This window comes from Scardinius erythrophthalmus (assembly GCF_964197995.2).
Source record: "Scardinius erythrophthalmus genome assembly, chromosome: 6".
Taxonomy (NCBI): domain Eukaryota; kingdom Metazoa; phylum Chordata; class Actinopteri; order Cypriniformes; family Leuciscidae; genus Scardinius; species Scardinius erythrophthalmus.
The window spans coordinates 14,712,766-14,725,416 of record NC_138226.1 but is presented as its reverse complement, the minus strand read 5'-3'; the positions used below and the strand labels follow the sequence as shown (position 1 = coordinate 14,725,416).

General features: G+C 39.9%; 1 protein-coding gene across 1 annotated transcript; it reads right to left on the bottom strand.

The window, feature by feature from the left end:
• Positions 1-9,179: 9,179 nt before the first annotated feature.
• olig1 (oligodendrocyte transcription factor 1) lies at positions 9,180-9,887 on the bottom strand (the record flags this gene model as incomplete). Its single annotated transcript, XM_081367840.1, has 1 exon — positions 9,180-9,887. One exon carries the CDS (start codon positions 9,885-9,887, stop codon positions 9,180-9,182), a length of 708 nt encoding a protein of 235 aa, XP_081223966.1.
• Positions 9,888-12,651: the final 2,764 nt, after the last annotated feature.

Below are 12,651 nucleotides of genomic sequence, written 5' to 3'. Positions count from 1 at the left end.
ATTTTACTAAAGTTTAATTGTTCACTTTTTTTTCTTTCTTTTTTTACAAAAGGAATAGAAAAGACAATAAGTTGGAATATACTGTAAATAACTTGAAATATCATAATAACTAATATTTCTTTAAATAGTTAAAACAGGACATATTTTCTCTTTTCCTCTTTATAACCCTCTCTTTTTTCTGCATTTAGAACTAAACTGTCAGTATCTCTCTGTCTCTGTCTCTCTCTCTCTCTCTCTCTCTCTCTCTCTCTCTCTCTCTCTCTCTGGTTTTGGGTTAACTCCAACTCTCTGACGCTGTCTGACAGTATGCAAATATATGCAAACGAGGCTCTAGTCAAGCCAAGCAGCACCTGCGGACCTGACCAGTCGAGACCAGTAGTGACCTGTGCGTGTGTGTGTGTGTGTTTATGTTGTGTGTGTGTATGTGACCGTGCCCTTCCAACAGAGGGCTTTTTTTTACACCACCCACTTTTCTCACTGCCCTCCGTAAGCATAAGGACATTTGTACACAGGCTGAATGAAATGACTTTATAATCAGCACACGATATGTACAAAATAATAAAATCATCTGGAATTGAACTCTATTGAGCAGAGACAAACTAAAGTTGACTTCATCAATAGCTGGGTCCTCATTTTTTATATATTCTTTGGGATATTGCATACAATGTTTTGAATGAAAACAAGATGTGAATGGAACATACAATACTTGTTTGCAGTAGTTTTCTTTTATTTTTAGTAAGTACACGTACTTTAATAGAAACTCAAATAAATTCCTATATTCCTTAGAATATAAGTGGATAGCCTTTTTTCCCTTTTGTGATGTATATTCGAGTGAAACGGGTTCTCAATAACAAATTTATAGGACAGGACTTGATTTTTCCACTTTTTTTTGTTGGGTCATTGTCGTTTGCTATTATTGCAATGTCATCTGGGGGATAGGTTGCTGAAAGGGATATAGTGTATATTTATAAACTCAATTAAAATATCAACTTTACAGGAATGCAATATTTTACTTAATAAATAAATACATTTTATTTAAGCTTACAGAGTTTTTAAATCAATATTTTTTTCTTTTTATTCAAAAATGGAATGTGAACACTGATTAATGTTATTCCCATGTATATTAGAAATGTTGGTAAACCGCAAAAATGTGTTAAGTAGCAAGTCATCTTATACACCTGCAGATTTTATTCTATTTATGAATTCTGCAGAGCGGTGCGCTTTGATCCTGCCTGCTGGTTTTGGCATTCCAGCAAGCTGGAGAGGAGAGAATCTGACCCCTCTCCTCCCTCTCTCCTCATCTTTCTTTCCTTCCCTCCGCTGCCCTTGTGCCGATGTGTCTTTAGGTTTGTGCTGGTCAGCACAACGTCTGTCCACCGTCTGGCTGAGTTCTGCTGTCAGTACAGTTCCAGAGGGTGTGTGTGTGTGTGTGCGCTGACGCTTGGCATGGATGTCAGTGTTTCCCAAATGAGGAGAGGTGTGCATGTTTGGTTGGGGTGGTAGGGTGGGGAAAAGCTGAGGTAAGGTGGCTCAAGTCCAGACCTTGTCTATAAATGACACAAACCCTCATGTCTCTCTTTCACACACACACTCACACACACACACACACACACACACACACACACACTCACACACACACACACACACACACACACACACACACACACACACACACACACACACACACACACAAAGCGTTTGCCCTTCTCTGTCTCTGATCAGTGGCAGAGTGCACAGGGGAGAAGGAAGAGGGCATGACAGCATCACTCACACTGTGCGAAAAGCACATGCTTTGCACACACACATATGAAAGACTATAGGCTACTGTGGGGCTGGGTTTCTCTCATACCGAATTCAATGAGAAATATACTTTCAAAAGCATGTCATTGTGGATCAGTTACTTGTAATTACAAACAGACAAGTATGACAAATATGGACCATGCTATAATCCTGAAAGCACTCATTTCCAGTTTAACATTTCACAATACATTCGATTCGGTTATGAAACAAAAGATACGGACACTTTCTGGTTGTCAAGTGTTCGTATACTGAACAGTGGGTTAAGACACCTGTGTGAACATCCACTATAATTCCCATGACACATGTTGGTTAAAAGTAATTGCAAAAACAGCAAAGAATTCAGAGAAAAAGTCTACCAGCATCGTTTGCAGATGCCAGTTGGTTTGATATTTTGTAACTATTTCAATGTCAATACTTTGCATTGTTAATATGTGTATTTATATATATATATATATATATATATATATATATATATATATATATATATATATATATATATATATATGCAGATTTTCTTTTAATAATTGCCTCATAGTTTCCATAAATTACTTAACAATAAGATTAACACTTTAAGGTTACACTTTACAATAAGGTTCTACATTTTAACATTAGTTAGTTAGCATAATTAGGAACATAAGCTAACTATGAACAATACTTTTACGGCATTTATCAATTAAGGTTAAAGGATAATTCCGGTATTGAGCACTTTGAGTCTCTTTTCTGGTTTGTTTTGGATGAACTAGAGTGGTGGACAGAAATTTTGACGATGGGTCCTGTCTCGACTTTTTGACTCGTTTAGAATCGCCTTTGACCGCTTCAGAGTGGCTGGCTACGGGCATGCACGTTCGTTTTCAAAACTGTGGAACTCACCGAGTGGTCAGTGATGTTCGTTGATGTTCCAAAACAAGTAGCGTAGCGAAATACAGTTTCTGTCGTGTTTTATTTGCCATTTTGTAAAATCCCATTGATTTCTGTTGGAGGACTCATTGCTCGTTGATATTACTGCGCTTCAGACTCAAATATCGAGCGGAACTTTATACGCGGTTGTGAGGTATCTGAAAAAAAATAGTTCCACTATTGCAAATAGGCTAACACGGATTGAAATCATACATTGCGCCGATATATTTGTTTTTAATCATCAACGAACACCACTAACCACTCGGTGAGTTGCACAGTTTTGAAAACGAACGTTAAGTGTTGTTTTAAGGACATGTTCGTGCATGCCCGTAGCCAGCCACTCTGAAGCGGTCAAAGGCGATTCTAAACGAGTCAAAAAGTCGAGACAGGACCCATCGTAAAAATGTCTGTGTCCACCACTCTAGTTCATCCAAAACAAACCAGAAAAGAGACTCAAAGTGCTAAATACCGGAAATATCCGTCTTTAATTTCTGCTTATAGCAATACATTTTTAACATTAAAAGCATGATGTTAAATTATAGTTAATTAATTATGAACTGACAATGGCTACAGTACAATGAACAATAGTTTATTTTTAAATGAACATTAACCAAGATTTCAATAAATTATGAAAAATATAATTTTCATTGTTACTGCATAATACATGTTAACGTTGTAAAGTGTAACTAAATGTTCAATTTTATTGACATAGAAGAGGATCAACACAATTTAAACCTGAAATCATGCTTTCAAAAAAATATTCAGTTAGCCTATTTGTTGTGAAATTAAACTGAATGAATGTATATTACATACATGTAATTAATAGGCTACACACACACACACACACACACACATACACACACACACAGTGTTTACGGAGCACTTATATTTCGTCTTTTGTCTGAACAGATATGCCTGCGAGCCTCTTGTGGTGAAGTATAACTGCACTTAGAATCATCTGGAAAGAACTTTGACTCAAATGAGGTAGATATTTATGGTGTTTGCTTAGCTGTTAAGAGCTAAGGGCTTTTTTTCTCAGCCCATTTTAAAGAAAAGAATCAATACATTTGATGAAACTTTAATACACTACAACATTTTACATAACCTTTCCACTCATTTATATATTGATCATATTTTTGCTCTTTTAAATCATCAAATGTCTGCAGTTTAGTTTAGTTTAGTTTAGTTTAGTTTAGTTTAGTTTAGTTTAGTTTAGTTTAGTTTAGTTTAGTTTCCATGGCCTGTCAGAGAATTTAAAAACATTGTTCCGGTAATATTTCACCACACTTTAAAATCATTAATTACACAATTTCACCAGAAATTACCATGGTAATAGTAGTTATGGGCAACATACCAGAGTTCATACAGTTTTTCCACCATAATTTACAATAGAGATTAATTTTAAAATATGATGTCTAAAATTTAAAAATTGATCGAATTTGAAGTAGCTATTTGTTTATTGGGTATTCATTCCTAAAAAGCATTATATTATTTTCCTTACTGCTCTCTGTCTCTATCGCTCTGTGGAATATCTAGTCAAGCAGCACTAACAGTGAAAAAGTAACCCGTCTAGTGGAGCACAAAGAGCATCTCACACACTCTGTGTGTGTCTATACACACACACAGACTCCCCACGCTGTGGCGGCGGGTTGACAAGCCCGTCTGCCAAACAACTCAATTAAGCAGAAAAGAGGAGGAAAAAGAAAGAGAAGGAACAGAGGAGAGAGGGAAAGGGAGAGAAAGAGAAAAGCCTGTTCCCTGTCAGCTGCGAGGCCGCCTCTGCGGGGCAAGAAGGGCAGGAACACGTCGGAGAGAAAGAAGAGAAGAGAAGAATAAAGGGAGGGTGTGAAAAGAGAAAGCTCTGTGATGTGTTAACTGGCATTCTGGACCCCAGGGCAGTGATGGGGCACAGGTCAAACTAAGAGCCACTGGGTCATTGCCACGCCGACAGGGACACCCGGCCCAAACAGTGTGTCTGTGTGTGAGAGAGAATGATTGTGAGTATGTGTATGTTTGCTCTTCTCTTCAGTCTGGAGAGAACTCTCTCTGTCCCAAGAGTGCGAGTGTGTGTGTATTTATATTGCACTTCACAGACTCTTATGAGAACTGAAACATGACTACTTTCTAGCTCTGAATGCAAAAATGCACCGTAGAACTTAATTCTTAGCACTCAGGAATTTATACACGCTTCTTCCATGACAAGTTAGGTCATTCGTTTAGTTTTATTTTTCTATATGTATCGTGGCATATAGTGGCTGTTTAGAAAATATTTTGACACTTTAGTCAGACATTAAATATGTGACTGCCATTGTATTACATAAAATATCAAGTGGTATATTATATTATATTATATTATATTATATTATATTTAAAAGATGAAATGAAAAGATGTTTCAAAATGAAGACATCAAGTATTCAGACACTTTCTGTTTGTTAAATGCTAGTGAAACATGTTCATATGTAAATATAAACAAAACCAAATGGAAAAAAACGAATTTACCACTAAAATGAACTTGAGATTAGTTAGTTAGTTAGTTAGTTAGTTAGTTAGTTAGTTAGTTAGTTAGTTAGTTAGTTAGTTAGTTAGTTTGTTCGTTAGTTCGTTAGTTAAAAGTAATTACAAAAACAGCAAGAAAGTCAGTTCTCAGAAAATGACTAGATGCCACTTGGTTTTATATTTTGTTTGGTAATGCGATGAAATGTATACATTTTTGGTTTAAGTGTCCAAATATCTTTCTTGTGGCAACTTTATTTAATGCCACAATAATTTTGTAGTATGCAGGAGAAACCAGAATTAATAGGCCTTAACTGAACGAAAATAACATGTCTGAAAGGTAATGTTTCAGATTTCTTTGGCAAGACATTGAACTCTCTTTTCTAATGTCTGTGTGAGTGTGTTTGACTGTTCCCATGCCACACCACCCTGAAGCACTCACAGTCTTCAGGGGCATAAGGGTAATGAGACGCTGTTATGGAAGCCAATAAAACTGTGTGTGTGTGACAGAGAGAGGGTGTGAGAGGATCGGCGGGTTAATGGCACAGGTCATTACTGGGCCCAGTAAAGTATGTGTACTGGGCTGATCTGGCCTGGAGAACAGTAGGCAGGAATTTTGGGGTGGAGGGATGAGGGAATACAGGAGGTTTAATGCTCGAGGAGATAAATAAGAGGGGTGGGAAGAGGAGAGGGGACACCCATCCCTCCCACTCTCTCTTTCATTCACATGTTCCAATTTATGGCTCAGCATTTCCTATCTCTAAGACTCCCCACGTTGAGAAGAGAGAGAGGGAGAGAAAGCAGAAGAATATTTTGTGAATATGATCTTGAAAAGATAATACTCTGAAAAGCACAAAAGAAGGTTTCAAAAATTGTTTTTATTGAAATATTTTTTATTTAAATTACTTTTGTGGGTGTAAGTTTACCAAAGTCTGCTTAGTAATAATTTTTATTTTAAATAAATGATTTAATTTGAAATAGCAATTAAATGACTGAATTGGATCAAATCATTATTATCTTACTTGATAAAATATTTTTTACAGTGCAGGATTGAAAAAGATTTTGTAAATTATCTGGGGGATAAAAGGTGAGTGAGTTAAGATGTTCTGTATGGTTACTAGGGTGTTGCTATAAGGATACTAGAGTGTTCCAGATCCTAGTGTTACATAGGGTGTTTCTATGTGGGTAATACTAGTTGCTAGGGTTTTGAGTGGTTGCTAACTGACCCCAAGGTACATGAACCCTGTCCAAGTTTCTTTTCAATAAGTCAGCTGCAACTTTAAGGCATCATTCAAGTTCTTAACAGAAATTGCACATTAAAGTATAGGAATGAGCAATAGTAAGAGTGGTGCTTACTAGCTAATAATGTAATTGCATAGTGAATATGAAAATAAAAACATGAATCAGAAATGTAATGTTAAAAAATGTATAAGTTTCCGTGTGTGTGTGTGTGTGTGTGTGTGTGTGTGTGTGTGTGTGTGTGTGTGTGTGTGTGTGTGTGTGTGTGTGTGTGTGTGTGTGTGTGTGTGTGTGATATATCGATGACTCTCTAACCCTGCATAAGTCACAAAGAGATTGGTGTTTTTTGGCCGGGTTGCTGGAATAAAGAACCCGAAGAGTAGAGAAATAAATCCTGAGACATGTGCAGAGGCTCTGAAAGGAGGAGTGGAGATCTTCTCACACTCATCTTTTCACCCATAGCTAAGGATGGATGGCCCTCAATCAGTCTTAAACTTGGCCTGTCTCGGACACTAACACATTTGCATGTTTACCTAGCTAGACTTCTATTGTTATTCAATAAAGCGAATAAATGTAGGCTACATTTTTAAAATATAAAAAGAAAAAGTATTGAGTTTTTTTAGCATTAATTATTTTAGTATTTTTTAAATCATGTCCTTTGAGGACGTCCCCAAAAAAGAGATTTTTTTTTTACTTCAGGAAACATTTTTGGGCACCAAAACATTAGATACAAACCTGCTGATTTAAAGCAAAACACGAAAATAGTGAAGACCACTTCATTTTCATCATACATTTAGATTTGAACATGTTCGCTTTATTTGTGAGGACATTTTTGGTCTTCATAAGAATCAAAATTTGTATACATTCCTAACAATTAATTGTTTTTTTACAAACATTTCCTCTAAATCATTCATGAAAATCGATTTGCCTGAAATTTTGTGAATTCACAGTACAGATGTCAGATATCCTCTCTTCAACACACAGTGGTTGGTCGGGCCATATATCAGTGAAGTATACCAGGACACATTGGCATTTAGTGGTGAACAATAGGACACCCCGTTCTACTTTCTCTTCTTTTGTCTCACTTTGTTTTGGCTGGATTTAGCTGCACTGATGAGCTGAAGAACGAACACAAAGAGAGAGCAGACCCCTACATTCTTCTCACAATACGCCTACCATCATCAGAGAGAAAGTTATCACCTCAGGAGAGTACGACAGGGGAAGATGGCTTTAAGAAAAGCACTGAAGTGAGGTGAAATTAGTGAGGTAATCTCTTCAAGTTGTCAGCGGACATAAGGCAGCTATATGTAAATGTAAGAGGTGGCAAGTTAAAGTGAGTGTGTGCGTCCTCGCAAAGAGAAGGGTTTTAAGTCGGAGGGTCTTACTTTGATCTTTCCCACTTCTCTGTCCCACCTCTCCCCCCTCTGTACTTCTTTTTCTTTTCTTTTTTACCTCCTTGTAAGAAAATCAAGGCCTATTAACCCTAATCTCACTTAATGGCATATACCTCTCCTTTTGTCCTGGGCGATGGGCAACAGACTCTTTCCATTCAGCCTCTCGCCCTCTTTCACGCGCCTGGCCGGACTAATCCCCTTTTGCTGCAGGGCCGATTATTCCTTGTATTTTATCATTATTCTTATGATTATAATCTGCATTCTCATTCATGCACCCCTATCCACAAGATGGAATTGCTTTTCCCTCTCTTTCATGGCTTTCACCGTGCCCCGACATTGAAAGAATTGCTTCTTCTTTTTTTCAACTGCCCGGCCTTCGGAGGGGTGGATGTCAGAGTTTGGGTGCAGGAGAGGGTGTTGTTTGTAATTTAGGTAAGTGAACTCCTTCGGTAGAAACACATTTTCTGGCCGTTTGAATGTGTTGTTCACAGAGAGTAATGAATGGCGCCACACTGGCCCGTGTAAATGCATTTACCTCGACAAGCAGCGAACGAGGGAGTGGATTATAGACGGTGAGGTTGGAGAAAGAGTGTGGGCTAATTATTATGGGGCTGATGTGGGGTTTGTTTGGGGAGTTGAATGGGGTGGGTTCAGGCAAGGCTGCGGTGAAAGAAAGGCTTCGTCCTTGTGCTGCAAAAGGGGTGCACAATTAATTATTTCAATCCGTTTGGATGCACACACGCATGCACAAGCTTACTCTGACAGAGAACAAGTGGAAAAAAACAGGATATGTGTTTAAAGATTAACTTTTGCACTAGTTTTAAACAACAGGCACACACACACACTGTTTCAGTATTACTAGTTTAATTCTAAGCAAACACAATATGGGAGACAGTTAAGGCTAGAAGATTTTGCAGAAATAAAAACTGATAACACTTTACCAAAGGTTTCAATTTGTTTACATTAGCTAATGCATATTTGCACATTCAAGTTTAAACCACTTGAAATGTTAAAAATGTATATGTAGAAATTAACATTAATCAAGATTAATAAGTGCTGTAAAAGAACTGTTCAAAGTTTGTTTATGAAATTTTTTCCAAACCTGACTTTTTTTCTTCCATGGAATTATTATTTTTTTTTTTTTTTTTTTTGTATTCCACTAAAGAAAGTCAAACAGGTTTAAAAACATCATGACATCGTTAGGTAAACTATCCCTAAGGTTAACAAATTGGACCTTATTGTATAGTGTTACAAAAAAATTAAATAACCAGACACCTCATCCTGCTCAGAGATTAAAAAAAAACTGCATGTTGTTGTATTGTTCTTTTTTAGTCTTTCTCCAAGGCATGTTGGAATCACTTTGGGAAACGTGTGGCGGGATTAACATGCACCACCCGTGGGGTCCGGCACACCCCACACTGGCACACCAGGCTCTCCGTCATGCTGCTTGACCCCCAAGCCAAGGGCTCCTCCTGGGCACCCTGAGGCAGGAGAGGGCACTTTGCCACAGCCAGTTGCTGCTCAGGGGAGGAAAGCAGAAGCTGTCCCGGCCCGGTGAGAAATGGCCACCCTCCTGTCAGCAGTAGACGTGGTACAGTTCCACTGACACCCATCCCAATGCTGACCTCGCCCAGCAGACGCCTCATCTCCTGCAAGGAAGAGCCTAGGAGTAGGATGTAGTTACGGGCCAGCACCAGCGTGGAGATTTTGGACAGGCGCCTTCCAGTCGGAGGGGCTCCATTCGGGAGGTAAGGGTGCTGCAGTGCTCCCCCTACACCGGTGGGAGAAGAAGAGTAAGGCACCATTACTTCCCTTAAAGCATCCATGGCCACGTTGAGGTCCTGCATTCTCTTCCTCTCACGGCTGTTGATCTTTCTCCGCAGCTCCTGTTGCTCCTCCGCACTAAGCTCACGAGGGGGTTTCGAAGATCTGAGATGTCCCTGGAGACCCACAGCATTGGAGGTTGGTTCTCCTGCTCCTGTTACCCGTACCATTCTTGGCATGAGTTGCTGTAAAGAGTCTTCGCCCTGCTCTCGACACCTAAAACCAGGCACAGCCTGCATTCTGGAGAAGATATTGAGAAAACATGAGTAAGATAAGTAATTGAAAATCAAATTGAGGGATTTGCAAATATCTTTGGGATTTATGTATTAAAGTTACAGTTCACTCAAAAAAATGTAAAATTCCATCATTATTTACTCACCCTCATGTCGTTCCAGTCATGTATGACTATTTATTTTGTGAAGAATGTGAAGAACTGTTTTTTCCCCAAATAATTAAAATCAATGGGGCCCAAAACAACCTTTGTCAAAAAACACAACAAGACAATGGGACATTTTTCAAAATATATTCTTTTGTGTTCCACAGAGGAAAGAAAGTCATACAGGTTTGGAATGGCTTACAGGTGAGTAAATGATTACAACATTTTTTATCTTTGGGTGAATAATCTCTTTAAAGTTCAGTTGTCATATTGCTCAGTCTTTCTAGTAGGCAAAGACTTTACCTTCAAGCTCTTGATCCACACACTCCAGATCTTCTTCCGGGATTCCTCAAATAATATTAAAGCAGTTCACTTCTTCAAGTCCATATTCTAGTCATGAGTTAATCTTCCTTAAAAACAATAATTGTTAAATGCTCAATTAGAGGGTTTGCTCTCTTGTCCACGTACTGTAGATGTCCTTTATAGAGATCTTTAAACTGTGGCTAACTAACACGCTCCTAACTATTGGAAGAATATGAGAGAAGTACTGCTATAATGAGCTAATGAGTAACTCTGTCACTCTCTCTCTCTCTCTCTTTCTGTTCCTGACGCCCCCTCATCTGCCCTCCATGCTAATGATTTGATCTTCATTTCCAACTGTTAAAAACCCGGATCGTGAGCACATCAGCTCATGTTTGTTGAATGGGATATGATGATGTCTTCATCTCAATGCAATACTGTGACATTTTCTTGCATGCATAGGATACATTGTGACATTGATTTTCAGCTACTGAATGGGGAAGCAAATGAACAAGTGAGCCAACAAACAGAAGGCCTAATGATTCTCGTCACAGGTGGCACACCGGACATACCCAGGGCAAGACTGATTGTAAAACATATAAGCGGTGCAATTGTCTCTTTTACCAAACTATTGACACACTTTCATTTAGCCTCCCTCTAAATGTGAGAGGAAGGAAGAGACATAAACAGAAAGCATGTTGTTCACGTTGAGAGCGGGAGGTGAGAACATAGAATCTCCTGTTTGTCTCGCAGGGGTGAGAGGAGGGTAAGAAGGTTGCGGCACCCGGTCCCGGTGAATGGTATCATGGCATCCATGCGCACATACTCGTAGGCTCAGACAGGAAAGGGAATTTAAAAGAGCAATCGCAACGCCAGGCACCTGCAGGGCAACAGAACACAACCTGCCAGTGTGTTGGTGTGTGTGGAATTGTGTGTGCTTCTAGCTGACCTATAAAAGACAGCCTGTGATGGATTAGAGCTGGGATGTTCGTCAGCTGTATGTCTGTGAACGTGTGTGTGAAAAGAAACGGCAACCGAAAGGAGGGAGGGCGAGAAGAGAGGGCCGAAAGGGACACCTGCTCTGACACAGAGACAGAGAGAAGAGATGAAAAAGAGAGGGAAAGAAAGAACCTGGTGTCCACCCGCAACACCGCCCCCCTCCCGCTCACTCCGTCCTTCCTTCCAGCTTGTGGGGGGTTGAATGGGGTGGCGCAGTGCCGGGGGGCTCACATCCGTATCCCCTGCCCCCAGCGCCCATTGCCTCCGTGGGTTTCATAGAGAGGCTGGAGCAGGTCAGGGACCGGTGGAGCCAGGCAGCAGGGGAGATGAGGGCTATCTTTGTGGGGGCCAGAGTGTTTTCCGTCTGGGCCAAGCCGGCGAGCTTGGGCTAGGTCTCTGGAGCTGCACCTGGGGGTTCAATCAGCTCATTCACACCAAGCCTGTTTCCTGTAGTTAACAGTAAAACGCCTGGCTGAGGTGGTGTCCACTTGGCACCGCTGGGGTTCCCATCTCTGAGACACACACAGACATGTACGATAGCTTAATTATGCTTGTAATAAAAAGCTTGGGCTGTGTCCCTGGAGCTGTATATATAAAAAAATATACACACACATTCACCGGCCACTTTATTAGGTACACCTTGCTAATATCTTGTTGGACTAACAAGAGTCCCCCACCCCCGCAGATTTGTCGGCTGCACATCCATGATGCGAATCTCCTGTTCCACTACGTCCCAAAGGTTCTCTGTTGGTGACTGTGGAGGCCATTTAAGTATGGTGAACTCACTATCATGTTCAAGAAACAAGTTTGAGATGATTTGAGCTTTGTGACATGCACGTTATACTGCTGGAATTAGTCATCAGAAGATGGGGACACTGTGGTCATAAAGGGATGGACATGGTCAGCAACAATACTCAGTTAGGCTGTGGTGTTTAAATAATGCTTGGTGGGCCCGAAATGTGCCTAGAAAATATCTCTCACCATTACACCACCAGCGGCTTGAACTGTTGATTCAAGGCAGGATGGATCCATGCTTTTATGTTGTTTACACCAAATTCTGACCCTACCATCTGTATGTTGCAGCATAAATTGAGACTCATCAGACCAGGCAACTCTTTTCCGATCTTCTATTGACCAAATTTGGTGAGCCTGTACTAATTGTAGCCTCAGTTTCCTGTTCTTAGTTGACAGGAGTGAAACCCGGTGTGTTCTTCTGCTGCTGTAGCCCACCTGTGTCAAGGTTTAACGTGTTGTGCGTTCAGACAGAGATACTCTTCTACACACATGGGTTGTAATGAGTGCTTATTTAAGTACCGTTGCCTTTCTAT